The following is a 14,562-nucleotide window of genomic DNA, read 5'->3' on the forward strand; positions in this document are numbered from 1 at the left end:
TAAAGTGACTGAGTCATTTGCTTCTCCTGATCAAAACCCTTGCTATCATCTCAGTAAAGCCTTCCTTGAATTCATAGTATTGTGTATGTGTATATATATATATATATATATATATATATATATATATATATATATATATATATATATATATATATGTATGTATATATATATATATATATATATATATATATATATATATATATATATATATATATATATATATATATATGTTGCATTTCTATAGTGCTACTAATTACTACCCTCCCGTTTTGTTGGGACTATTTTAAGAATTTCCCAATTTCTCTGATTCAGCTAGAGCTACAGTAGCAAATAAGATTTAAATGTTCAAAGCTCCTGAAATTGAGACATCATTTTAAAGCTGGCCATACAAGTAAAGATATTGTGATCCTATACGATAATCTGTGTGTGTTGAACAAACAATGTAGACAAATATCATTGTGCCATGGATATTGGTCATTTCGACAGATATGACAATTCTATGATGTTCCAAATGAAAATCTGACTGCAGAGTGAGTGCATGGCTTCTCTGATGACAGATCTTTCCTATCAATGGTCATATCTGCAAGATAGAACTCTTCATACATATGATTTCTTTTTTATATACTGAACAATTGACCTTACAACAAATAGCTTGGTAGAAAACAATATCTTTACATGCTAAATCAGAGATGTGTTTCACTAGCACAGCCGCCAATAAAAAAGAGAGGAAAGGGTAAATTAGGAAACAGACAGCGGCAGGCTGGAAAGTGATATTTGCAGAAGTTATGATAAGTCAGGGAGTGAGGGATACAAGCAAGAGACTGCAAACAGCAGAGGAAGCTACAGACACATAGGGGTACATTTATCAAAGAGTGAAGTTAGATATCACCACAGTCCACTAGAGTGAAATTCCACCACTCTCCATTAATTTCTAAGAGGTATATTTATCATAGGGGGGAATCTTTCACTTTCACCCATTGATAAATACTCTTTTAAAAATCCCATAGAAATTAATGGAGAGTGGCTGAATTCACTCTAGTGGACTATGGTGATCTCACTCTTTGATAAATATGCCCCATAGAGAACTATAGTGCCCTCTCTATCTGGCTGCAAAGTCAAATTTTTTTAAAGGTAGTACAGAAGTAATCAAGATACGACTGTCGGATGCAGCGTCTGTTGCGTCGGATCAGTGCTGCAACTTCATCCGACAATGCATTCACTTACCTTATTTCCGTCGCATGCGATTTGTCACAGGCAATTTGTCGCAGCGCATCAGATCGCACCGAAAACGTCCGTGTAGTCCTACCCTTATCCAAAAAGTTATTGTTGGAATTTTACTAGATCAAGAGTTATAACAACAACTAATTTACAATTAATTATAATTTCTTAAAGCATATTATTTTAGTTTGTGGATTCTAATAATGGGTTTGAACAAGGCATTATATATTCTGGGTATAGTAACACTAGTACAGGATAAACTAATTAGTTACTTACAGTAAAGAAATATAGTATATTCTGATGGGCAATGTTCTCTTTCATTGTCTATTGTTTACAACTTAATCACCTCTACTCTGTACATGTTCTCAAGAAGGATCAGACATTCAGGAGCCCAGATAACTGCAAATCCTGATGCTAAATGCTACAGTTCATTATAGGGGTCTGATTATTAACGATAATTGGGCTTGCAGGTACAGTACTGTACTACAAGTGTCTCCATGAATGTATTTTCTAACTGCATTACTAAGGACTGAATTATGTAACAATTGTCTTCCCAGAGACTCTGAGCTCTCTGGAGAAATGTGCAATTTGCCATCAGTGGAAAATAATGATAGTTATTTTAGCAATTGCCTTTGCTGTTTCATTTATATTCTGTTAACATGTCGTTTGTAGGATTGTTTTTGTATTCCAGTTTTCTTTTAATAATAGTACAAAGCAAAAATATTAAAACAAACTCTTTTATTGGACTAAGTAGTGATATTGCCATGATGGCTTCTCCCCACTATTATAAGTATTGATATATAATAATTATATATATAAATATGTATTTTAATAACACATATTTATAAAACATATTCCCCAGTGCTGTAAAACCATCCAATCCTGCTACTTATACTGAAAAGAGGATGTTATGCATCAGTTACAAAACATTTTGTGCCCTAATATAAGATAAGCCAAACCAAAATAAATTTGGCCATTTATTTTAATGAGGTAAACTTACACCATGCTCCTATTGCACTAGCCTAACTACATTCAGCAAATGTTGGAATGGAAAATGCTCTACAACTAGTAGGTCTGATAGGCCCTCAGTGTGCATAATGAATACACCTCATAACGGCTATGGCTGTTACTGTACCTCCTTTCCTAATAAGAGTGCCCCCTATTTTTTACCCTTCTCTTGATACCGCTGATATTATTGATTAGTGGTTTAGGCAGCAGCTGGGGTGGGTACAGATTAAGTGAAAATTCATACAAACCCCCCTCTAACCCTCACCCAGCTTAATGCCCAGTAATAAATGTTTAAAGGGAATATAAAATAATATTAAGGAACAAACTTTGGCTTTCTATGCAGACTGCTATATTTTGCGATATTTTTCAGTATCACTTACAAATTAAAAATGTAAACTTCATTCTAGGGACATGATGGCCTTCCAGGCCAAGCAGGAGTCACTGGACTTAAAGGTGCACCGGTAAGATGTTCTTCTGCTCACTTTAACCACCTTGCTCTCCACATCCCTAATTTTCTTTACAAAAATCATAATTTGACAGTTACACCCAGGTTCTGTGTCTTGCACATCATCTAATACTTCTTTTATTTATTTGCATCAACATCTTATCACACATTCTCAAAAGGTAGATTGGGATCTACACCTTTAACTGGTGATCTCAAGACACTGTCACAAACAGCTTGTGTAAATGAACCTCCTATGTCATGCTTTTCATTCAAATACTTGATTTATAGTGTTTGACCCCAATTGCTTGGAAATCTCTCTTAAGCTTCACTTTCATTTCTATTTAACCTCTCCACTTAGCCTACAACATTACAACTTTTGATTCTATTTCTTTGCACTGCTCCCTCTTGCCTCCTTTGCATGCAGTATTTAATCTCACGCCTTTATAAATACATCCTCTTCCTCCAAAAAATCTTATTGCTTCAGTTATAAGGTATAACTTGTTTTTTTATCTTTTAGGGTGAGAAAGGAGAAAAGGTGGGTATGTTTATTTTAATATAAAATAGTTCAACAGTTATAAATAAACTGTTGGAATGGTAAACAAACTTTACTCAGACTTTAGTGATTTTTTGTTTGTAATCTGTTTCCAGGGTGTTACTGGAGTGTGTTCTTGCCCACCATGGATGGATCCAGAAAATGTTGACCAAGTACGTTTCACTCCTTTTTATACAGTATATACGTTCCCTTTCTATCTCTCTTATTGCATTTTTCTATGTTTCAGGGGAATGGAGATGTCTGGCATGTTGGAATTCAGGTCAGTTTAAGAAGCCTTTCTTCTCTTAATAACCATTATTGCATTTCTGCAATCTCTTTTTATCTCAAGTTCTTTTGCCATGATAAAACCTTTTCTACTGCACAGTCTTCATTATGAACACCATCTTTCTGACAACACAAATGCATTTCTGTGCTTTTTGGTGTCAATGTACTCTTCATACTGAGTGTATCCTTGCCCTCCAACTTCAAAAATAATTGCTCATCGGTTTTTAAACTCTTCCACATAAACAATCATAATAAATCTTCAATCTTCTTGTTTTCAGGGCCCTCCTGGGCCTCCAGGGCCCCCAGGTCCTCCAGGACTACCTGGTCTACAGGTAAGGTGTATTATTATTATTTTAAGGGGGGGAGTTAAATCATCTGATCAAAACCCACAATTCACCTAAGTAACCCATTTTGGCTGTGTTGGACTGACTGCATGATAAATGTGTTTCTCCAAAAAGGGTAACTAAGTTTTGCCATTAAATTCTAATAACAAATAATGCTTATTACATATCAGTCCCTTATAAATGGGCAAATAAAGAGTTCACAGTTGATTCCTGTATGTAAACCCTATTACAAATAACAAAAAAAAAAAATAACAGAAGGAAAAGCTACATTGTTGTTGCAAACGATTCTGGTGAAGAAATAATTTACAGAGAAAGCAAAAGCATTAAGTATAAGGTACTCTATAGTGTGATGCCAGAATGGCACCTTATGAAGCATGGTTGGTTGCAAATATTATATCATAATAGCCTTTGTTTAATCTGTGCACATATATCAGATTAGTATTATTTAGTCAGTTCACTGGATATGTGGAATAACACTTATATTTATAAGGTTTACCATTGAGATAGTAATAGCATGAACAGCACACACAAGGTCATTGAATAAATATAATAGCATGAACAGCACACACAAGGTCATTGAATAAATATAAATTAATTGATGCAACATTTTATAAAGGTTACATTTTAGATTAGAAAATTATGTTCTTTAAATTATAAAAGAAAATGAGAATAGCAAGCAAATATGAGTTTACATTGTGCATAAAAGCTTCAATCTATAATAGATATGATCCTTCCATAATAGGGATGCAAACCCTTTGTTTATACAACTCCAGTTTGATACAAGTCCAGCAACAACAGGGTATAAAACCTTAAATAACAGTTAAAGCTCTTACAACTCTTCATGGCTTACAGTTTACATCCTGCAAGAAGGGTAATCTCCTGCTATATGTGCATCCATGTCTCCATTCTATGATTGTATGATAATCATTGTGATCACTGCCCGAACAGCACTATGTCTATCCTCCTGATGCTTGATTACAATGTAAGACCTTCTTCAAATGACTTACATGGAGATAACTATGAAATTATGGCAAGACACAGTTACATAGTACAAAATAAAGTCTGACATTGCTAGTAGACAAGATTAATATTTATTACAGGATCTCTAGTTATGGCCAAATACACACTGTTTTATATGTAATTATGTTTGGGCCACATATCTTGAAGATCTTTAACATATAAAAAATTATAAGACTAATATCATGATCAATGTTTGTATCATGTACCATTAAAGTGAAAGAACAAACATGACAATACGAAACTTCAAAATACTGTTACATTAAAGATTAAGTGAAAACATGTTAAAGAGACATGGTGAAGAAGGTCCATACCCGTAAACTTACAATCTAAGTGGGAGAAAAGTTAATAAGTGAATCCGACAGGTAAATGGGGAAAAAGGTTTATAATACTAGAACAGCATAAAGAAATGTAATACACCTCTACCTAAACATCTGAAATGTAAGGGTAATAAAGCAACGTAAAGTAGATTGATAAAGTTAGCAAGCACATCCCAAGTCCCCTATTACTGCAGTGTGTGTTTCTCTGGCTCTGCAGTGCATGTTTTTCTGGAGCTGTAGTAGGCATCTCCAGTACTGCAGATATTGGCTTTGTGGTATGCAGATTCAAGGCATACACTGTGGAGGCAGACACATAACAGACACATGCTTTAGCCCCAGATTTCCTTCTTGACTGTAGGGTGTACATGGACACTGTGGTATGCCAGGACCGCCTGGAGTGCCAGGAGAGCTGGTAGGTACAGAGTGCTGGTGTGCTTCTGCTGTGTGTCAGTGTCACGCTCTCTACATGTTCTCCCAACCCATGTTGCACAGAGGCAGGAGAGCAGCTGTGATACATGCACACATAGCCTCCTCCCCTCCCTCCTTTTGGTGTCCAACCTTGTCAATTTGCTTTGCAGGGTCACTGTGCTGTTCTGTGTGTCCCGCTTGTAGGCAAACATAGAAAAATACCCCCAAAGCCCCATTAAACAATCATCTCATCTCTTTCTTTCAGGAACCCCTGGCTGCAGAAAGCAACATTGATATCCTGAAGGTGAGGATGTCTTAAGCAGAAACATAAAGGATTGTGTGGCCATCAAGAAGGTTTCATTGATCTAGTCACCTGGTTGTAGTGTTTGTGTGTTATGTGGGAAACCCTTAAGGCAAAGGTCAAAACATTTTGAGAAGGGTGAATTTCAGTGTGCTACAGCGACTTTAGACTTTATATCTGTTGATAGCTAACTGTCTGGGTAAAACCAAAGAATCCACCTACAGATTTCAGTCATTCATCAACAATCTTTGGTAGCCCAAGGAGACTAATTTAGGATTAGGCTGACAGGATGGTTATTGCAAAAATAGCATGGAATGGTCATTCTGGGATCTGTATTTAAGATCATTATCTGTTGATTATTACTTCTGGTTTGTACAGTGTGGTATTATCTGCCAGTATACACTACTGATGGATCACTACTGATGGATCTAATGCTGCTATGAGCTATGCCAGGTACACAACATGATGTTTGTAAAATATATACTAACTAATTTTCTTTGTTTTAGTGCCAAACTGAAAGAGAAGATGAAGTGGTAAGTAATAGAAAACAAAAAAAAAAAAATATAACCATCTCTAACTGTTGATACATAGCCAAAAGATGAGCATGTCTTGCTCTCCACTTCCATTTCCACTTAAAGGTTAACTTACCCCACAACTAACTACTTCCTTTCTTTTCAGGGAGATGAGCCTGATCATGGCTGTGCGGGTGGGCAAGGGCAACCTGGGGTCCCAGGATTACCAGGACATGATGTAAGGAGGAGGGTTGACAACGCCAAGCTTTAAACAATGCCACACATGCAAACAAGTACAGTATATTCCAGCCATGATCATATGTCATTGACAAGCATTTCTAAATATCTTTGAACTATTGCAGGGACTACCTGGTCCACGAGGATCTCCGGGACCTCCAGGAGCTCCAGTAAGTGTTTTTATTCCATCACATTTCACCATTGCTAGGGAGCATATCTAACCAAAGAACAACAAAATGAAATACAGATATGTACAATCACTAGCACAGGTAGAGGGTATTAGCCTCCACAAAAAAAGCCAGTTGTCTTAACTTAAAAACATTTTCTTACTAAACTTAAGTCAACCATGTTAACTATGCATCAGTAGTGGTGTTGCTTTCAAATATTTTGAACCTACTTTCTTGCTGAACCCGAATGGAATATGTGCTACTAATGTATCATTTATGCATATGCAGCAACAACTGAGAACCCCAATAATTTAAAATGTATAAAATGCTGAGACTTCTTTTTAAGCGACAGTGCAATGTTGAAAGGGCAATTTTTAGAAGCAAATTGCCATGTTTTTCTCCAACATAATTGTGAAAGCCCTAGGCAATTCCAAAGTTCAAGTATAACTTGTCCATCCGCCATTAAAACAATCCTATATTCCCACGTAACATAGCTAAAATCTTGTTTAGAGGAACTGATCTCTATCTATCTATGATACTAATCTCTATCTATCTATGATACTAATATACAAATAAGATGGATAGAGGTGGAAAAAGGATTCTCCTGTTTATCCTCTAACCGGAAGCAGCTCTGTGATTGTGACAACCCATATTTTTTCCCCTCAGGGGCCCCCAGGTTTTCCAGGCTCTCTTGGCACCCCCGGACTACCTGTAAGAATATAACCCACCCCACATCTGCTCGCTTTGGCTCCTCCACAGTGATTCCTCCAACCTTTTGTGCCCCGTAACTTAACTAACTTCACCTATTCTTGCCAATAAACTCTCCTCTTGTCCCACACTCACTGTGACCAAATGTTCACCCTTTCCTTTATGTGCAAGTCTTATTAATCTGACAGTACTTTTGTGCAGAAAGCTTCCACATGTGAAAATATAAAACAATCTATGTAATTTCTTCTATTTAATACATTACACTATTTTATTGTTTTCTTTCTTGGGGTGCAACAATACAAGGGGCATATTTATTAACATTGGAAACATCACCGCCGATGTTGCCCATATCAACCAATCAGATCTTTGTTTTTGTTTTCTAACTTGTAGGTGACTGTTAAAATTGCATTGCTATGGGCAACATCACTGGTATTGTTTTTCTCCAATTTTAATAAATGCATCCCCACAGTGTTCAAAAATTCATTCAGTGCATGGTCAGAGCCAACAAAACAAGCAACTCCCTTTTACTAATCATTTTCCATATTACTATTTATAGTAGCCAGGGAAACTATTTTAACAAACCAGTAAGCCTTTTATTAAAAGGCATCTATCAAAAAAAAAGTTTCCCCCACCAGAGTTAGAGGCTAATAGGGCACTTGTCCACTATACACCACTTGGTGCTGGAGCCAGAGTTCTCACCAGTCTTTTTTGCATAAACTACTATTGTTTCCACCATCTGAGTGCGGGCTCTGGTAAGGGAAACACGTTTTAGGTGATAGATGCTCTTTAACTAAGTGTGGCAGGATGCAAAATTTAAAAAAAACTGTACACGCTGGCAATTTTTTTTGTTTGCAGTTTGCATCCTGTCTCATGTTTAACATCCTTAGACTAAACTGTTTGAGCTCCAAAATAGTCCTTTCCCATGCGGCCTGTTTTTGACAGTGCTTTATCCTTGAAAGGTGGGCTTAGAACAGTATACTGGCATCCCCCAGGAGGCTCCCTAGCTTGCATGTTGCCTTCTAGATAAGAAGATTATATGCCATAATTGACCAAGCACCCACCTCTGATTGAGAATGAAGGAGTGCGGGTACTTTCAGAACATATATAGATAGATAGATAGATAGATAGATAGATAGATAGATAGATAGATAGATAGATAGATAGATGGATAGATATATATTATATATATATATATATATATATATATATATATATATATATACTCTATCAGTATATTGTGTACTTATGGCACACAATATACTGATAGAGCAAATAATACATAGACAGAAACCTACTGTAGAAACAAAAGAGCAACAGGCAGACAAAGATAGATGGCACACATACCAAGGGAATTTAAAAATATAGAAAGAATGTAGATATAGATAGAATAGTAAAAGAGATTACTAGACTTTTTGGGAGACAGAACTGGTAAAATCCATGTCCCTTTTGTCCTTCAACCTTCTCCAAAGAGTAATTTAATTTACCAGTTTGCGTTGTTACGTTGGCACTTGCTGCTTCTTATGTGAGCTACCCCTCTTGGTGTCCTGGTTAATATTTGATGTTCCAAACGTGTTCCTCTTTAACTCTTGCACCAGTGTTGCTTTTGTCCTTGGTGACTGGATCTTCTCCCTGCCCACACTGTTGCACCTCCTAATGCTAGGGGTTTGTATCAAGCATAGAGTTAGCAAGAGAATTTATCTTTTTAACTAGATTCATGCAAGTTCATATTCTGTCCTGGCACAGAGCGTGAACATTTTATTCCAGCCACATATTAAAATGATTGTGCACGTGGCTTAACAAAAACTTGTAGATATTTCATATTAACAAATCTGTATTGTGATTCATTTAGCTGAAATGACATACGATGAAACTATTGGAGATACTGTACACCTATTATCAAAATTTGCTACTCATTTGTAGGAGAACACTCATATATTTATTTTAGGGATGCACCGAATCCACTATTTTGGATTCGGCCGAACCTCCGAATCCTTTGCTGAATACCGAACCGAATCTGAAAGGGGAAAACATTTTTTACTTCCTTGTTTTGTGACAAAAAGTCATTTAATTTCCCTCCCCGTCCCTAATTTGCATATGCATATTAGCATTCAGTTCGTCCGGGCAGAAGGATTCGGCTGAATCCTGCTGAAAAAGTGCGTTCCTGGCTGAATCCTGAACCGAAACCTGGAATCAGTGTATCCCTAATTTATTTTTAGGTTTAACCTTATAGCAACCCTCAACTAAGAATCAACCTTACAAAATTTGCCACTGCTTAATTTAGGGCCAATTTATTATGGAGTGCTGAAAGGGATGGATGTAGCATTCACCCACCCAACTGCTTGAAACTTTCCTTTACAAGTTTTCTTTTAAATTTTCTGAAGACAGAAATAAGGTCTTATTTTAGACTGTTTGCAAAAATATGAATTCCAAATCAGAACAGCAAAACAAGATTGTACCTCTAATACCTCATTAAAAAAAATTTTAAAAAAAAGTTGTCAGAAAAAATACATCAGATATTAAATAACAGCTAAACACAGTTAAAAACTGTGAGTTTTAGAAAGTAGTTATCCAAGGACATTGGAAGGGTCATGACTCTGAGGTCATGAGTACTGTACTGTTCTGTAAAACATTTTGTCCATCTAGAAGCAATTGGTAAGAGACTCCATCTTCCAACGTGCTATAAGATATAAAACCAGTTTTAATCCACAATGCAGTGCATGGTAGTTACATATCAAATAGCACCAGTTTCTCCTACAACTAGCACTAAGTAGCAAATATCATTTAGACTAACATTGCAAATACTCATCTAAATTAACAAGGCTAAGTGAATCATGAGCATGGTAACTTTCACATCAGAGTTTCCAAGCATAAATGTTGGATTCCATTCATACTCAGATTGAGCACCAAAAGAACTGATTTTGACTGTAGCCTGATACACATCCCTACATCCTTTTGCCACTTTAACTGGTGTTTTTCACTGTACAAAGAATACCCATGTCCCTAACTTTTCACTGCAGTGAAGGTAAACTATCATTTTTTTAATTTTTGAGTTGAACATGGTGTTGGCCATGAACAAATACTTAAAATAAGTATTCCTTTTTTTTTTTCAAGAAACATAGTTTGGAAACACTAACCTCCATAAGGCAGAATATGACTACCATTGTAAACTTAAACATTATCAGTTTTACCAAATTAAGGCATAATGATAGTTTTCCTTTAACTCACTTCACCACGTGTCGTCACCATGTGTTGTTGTAGTGTAACTTAATGGGTAGAAAGTATTTGTTCTCTAACCTATAACTCACTTGATTAAAAACAGCTTTTTGTGTCTGCTGCTCTTGGAATTCATGCAAATACCACCACATTTCATCTGGAATAGTGACCTTAAAATGCTTTGATCACATACAGCATAAAAAGGTATCTTTATACATAAACTGCCTCTGGGATTATTTAAAAAATTACTTGAGTGAACACAATTATCAGGTCACCAGCTTGATGTGTTATTACAAAATGGAGTTCTCAGCCATCAAGTAAATTACAGAGCCTCCATTTTTCTAACAGGTAATAGGCTAAGCAACCCCACCTTCCTCAGATCTTGGGGACTGCACTCCAAAGCATAGGGGAGTATGGAGTTCAGGTCCCAAGATAAATATTATCCATGTCTAACTGATTATTTTCATGTTTGAAGGGTATGCAGGGAGAAAGAGGACCACCAGGGCTACATGGAGAAAAAGGGGAGCTGGTAAGAGAATCTTATGCATAATTTACTACATGAACCACCTGTAGTGATAATTTAAATAAGTGGAAGCAAAACACAACCTGTGATGTACATGATAAAAATCTGCCTGATGGAAAATGGTTACAGATAGTGACTATAGGGAAAAAAAGCATATGTTCACAGGACAAAGTGATAACCATTAATTAAATCTGTTTTATTTACTCATCACACATCAGACGTCCCTTTAATATACATTCCAGAGCATGCACTAGGTCTAGTTACCCAAAGTATCCAATTAGATTTTTTTCTCTCAAACAGCAGACCAGTAAATGTTACTGCTGGGTTTGCTATCTGTTAGTAAACCTGGTGCAAATTTCTGGACAGTAAGTAATATGTAGACTATGTTAACTGTAATACAGTAATTGTTCTGGTCCATAAACAGCAAGTAGCCATTCTAAATACAGATCAGAGTTACAGTAAATGCACCTAGAAGATGACACAATGCATTTCAATGAACTTCAGTATTCAGCAGTCTTCATTTCTAACATTCATCAATATCAGGACAGCTGTCCTCACCAAAGTTATGTACTTTGCATTTCTCCATTTCATATACTATTTGGATTGTGAGAACACAGTTAATAAATGTATTTTAATCTATAAAGAAATAGTACATGACAACAGAAAAAGACCAGCACAAACTAACTCTGATATTTAAATATCATCTGTGCATTGTCACTAACCTCTCATTAGGCCATTGTCTACATTGAGTTGGACAAACCAAAGAGCAGGTTCTGCTAACATGAGCTGTATTAATCATAAACAGTGGGGGTCACTCTATTCCACACACAGATTTAGGCAAGTAAAGGACAGAAGAATGCAAAAAACTAAATGAATCAGGATGAATGGAAATTTAATTTTGTGTACCTCTCAATGGCACATAGATAACAGCAGAAACATACATATATTTTTGTTTTCTTATAAAGGGACCCCCTGGACTTTCTGGTTATCCTGGAAATATGGGACCCCCAGGCCTTCCAGTAAGTATGGAATGTTAAGGGCTGTGCTTAATGGTTATTTGAGAGTGAATTTTGTTGTTGTCCCATATGCTGTGCTAGTTTGTTGAGACTGAAAGTATGGCATTTCTTTTTCCCTTTTTAAGGGTAGTAAAGGAGAGCGGGGATACCATGGACCTACAGGAGAGAAAGGAGAGTCGGTAAGAGATAAAAGGGGGCTTGAAGGGCATACTCAGTGTATGGAGGCAGGAGGATTAAAAGATACAAACTAAAGAACTGGTGCAAAACATACACCTGTGATATGGTATAATACAAGGCAGATTTATCAACATTCAAAATCAACTTTTTACCGCATTTCAACATTTTTTACACCAAAACTTGATTTTTTGATTTCTTGAATTGATTTCTTTGATGCTCAAATTTCCAAGATTTATTAAGCGCACAGAATTCTCAAACTCAAATCTAAAATCTCAGCACCTACAGTAAAAGCTGGTGAGTTCATGTAGAAGTGAATGGGAGTGGTTAGCTATTTTTCAATTCCAGTTTTCGAGATTAATTCTAATTTCTTTTTTATTTGAAAATAATAATTAGTGATTTCACTGTGGTCAGGTTGTTTTTAAATGATCATGTTTTTGAAATTTGAGATTTACAAATAAACACACATTTGAAATAATTCCAGTTTTCTAGTTTTTGAATTAGAAAAGCGCACAAAAATTAAATTTTTAATTAAAATAAATTTAGTGTTAAAAATCGTGGATTATACTGATTACTTTTAACCATGAAAAATGAGTAATGTATTAAACACAAAAAAAATGTAAACACTGATACAAAACGTTGCCATCTAAAATGTTCCTTTAATTCAAGCTTTTTGAGATGGGGGGGTTCCGCATGTATGTAAGGTTTTCGGATTAGTTCCAAAATAATAATAAATGATTATAAATATTAGTTTGTGCTTTTTATTTTAGGCTGTTTTAATAAATTACTTGGGGGCCGATTCATCAATAGTCGAATATCGAGGGTTAATTAACCCTCGATATTCGACTGGGAACTAAAATCGTTCGACTTCGAATATCGAAGTCGAACGATTTTGCGCAAATCCTGCGATCGATCGATTAAATCCTTCGAATCGAACGATTCGAAGGATTTGAATCCAACGATCGAAGGAAAATCCTTCGATCAAAAAATCACAGGTAAGCCTATGGGGACCTTCCCCATAGGCTAACATTGACTTCGGTAGGTTTTATCTACCGAAGTAGGTGGTCGAAGTATTTTTTAAAGAGACAGTACTTCGATTATCGAATAGTCGAATAGTCGAACGATTTTTACTTCGAATCGTTCGAATTCGAACGAATTTAACCAATTCGATGGTCGAAGTACCCAAAAAATACTTCGAAATTCGAAGTTTTTTACATTCGAATTCTTCACTCGAATTTTGTAAATCTGCCCCTTGGTATTTGTGGTTTTAGAGAAAATTCGATTTTTCATGGTTTGAAATACCTCTAATAATAAATGAATGGGCCTCATAAAGGGTAATGTAACAAAAGGAGTTAAGTTCATCCAGGAGCAGTAATAATAGCAACCAATCAGCAGGTAGCATTTACTGGTCACCTGGTTAAAAGCAAACATATTGGTTGTTATGGTTACCTATCCTTGGCAAAGTTTGTCCCTTTTATTACATATGGGGGTGTTTATTACTGCAACTGTTTTGGTATAGTATCTAAACAAAGTGCATAAATATCACAAATATCACAAAATTGTGAGGTAAATTTGCATAAAATATGAGCTATATGATTGCCTTTGAATGGAAATCTCCATATTTTCTAGCATGATATTCAAATGCATAATTCAAAATTGTTTTTAAAGAATCCTACTGAAGTTGTAATTACTAGTGATGGGTGAATCAGACCTGTTTCGCTTTGCCAAAAATTTGTGAAACGGCGAAAATTCACCAAATTGCATTGAAGCCTTTGACGCACAACAATTTTTTTTCAACCATTGGAGTCTATGGGATTCAATTTTGCAGGAACACTTGGTGAAAATTTTTACTCATAAATAATTCTATAATATCTAGCAGGAGATTCCCATACACCTAACAATCAGTTTCCTGATTCTTTAGGGTCCTCCTGGTATTCCGGGCGTTCCTGGTCCTGCTGGCCCTACTGTGAGTTAACATTTATATTCTTATACTCTGTGTATAATACTGCCACATTCCCTGTCCCTGACAACTGCAACTGTCTTTTTAGGGACCAAGAGGTGAACGTGGAACTTCAGGGAGTTCAGGAGAGAAAGGTGACCAGGTAAGTCACAGCATGTGTTGACATGTTCTTCT

General features: G+C 36.0%; 1 protein-coding gene across 4 annotated transcripts in view; it reads left to right on the forward strand.

The window, feature by feature from the left end:
• col16a1.L (collagen, type XVI, alpha 1 L homeolog) overlaps positions 1-14,562 on the forward strand; it is an 83,050-nt gene that overhangs the window by 53,514 nt on the left and 14,974 nt on the right. For 2 of the 4 annotated variants that reach the window (XM_041582166.1, XM_041582168.1), the window contains exons 38-53: positions 2,634-2,687; positions 3,189-3,206; positions 3,320-3,376; positions 3,451-3,483; positions 3,767-3,820; positions 5,528-5,581; positions 5,843-5,881; positions 6,385-6,411; positions 6,557-6,628; positions 6,753-6,797; positions 7,461-7,505; positions 11,191-11,244; positions 12,204-12,257; positions 12,380-12,433; positions 14,350-14,394; positions 14,477-14,530. In XM_041582166.1, coding sequence (XP_041438100.1) covers positions 2,634-2,687; positions 3,189-3,206; positions 3,320-3,376; positions 3,451-3,483; positions 3,767-3,820; positions 5,528-5,581; positions 5,843-5,881; positions 6,385-6,411; positions 6,557-6,628; positions 6,753-6,797; positions 7,461-7,505; positions 11,191-11,244; positions 12,204-12,257; positions 12,380-12,433; positions 14,350-14,394; positions 14,477-14,530 — 759 coding nt within the window. The remainder of the gene's footprint in view (positions 1-2,633; positions 2,688-3,188; positions 3,207-3,319; positions 3,377-3,450; positions 3,484-3,766; positions 3,821-5,527; positions 5,582-5,842; positions 5,882-6,384; positions 6,412-6,556; positions 6,629-6,752; positions 6,798-7,460; positions 7,506-11,190; positions 11,245-12,203; positions 12,258-12,379; positions 12,434-14,349; positions 14,395-14,476; positions 14,531-14,562) is intronic. The other 2 variants (XM_041582167.1, XM_018246752.1) reach the window with 2 other exon arrangements.

This window comes from Xenopus laevis, chromosome 2L (genome assembly GCF_017654675.1).
Source record: "Xenopus laevis strain J_2021 chromosome 2L, Xenopus_laevis_v10.1, whole genome shotgun sequence".
Classification (NCBI taxonomy): domain Eukaryota; kingdom Metazoa; phylum Chordata; class Amphibia; order Anura; family Pipidae; genus Xenopus; species Xenopus laevis.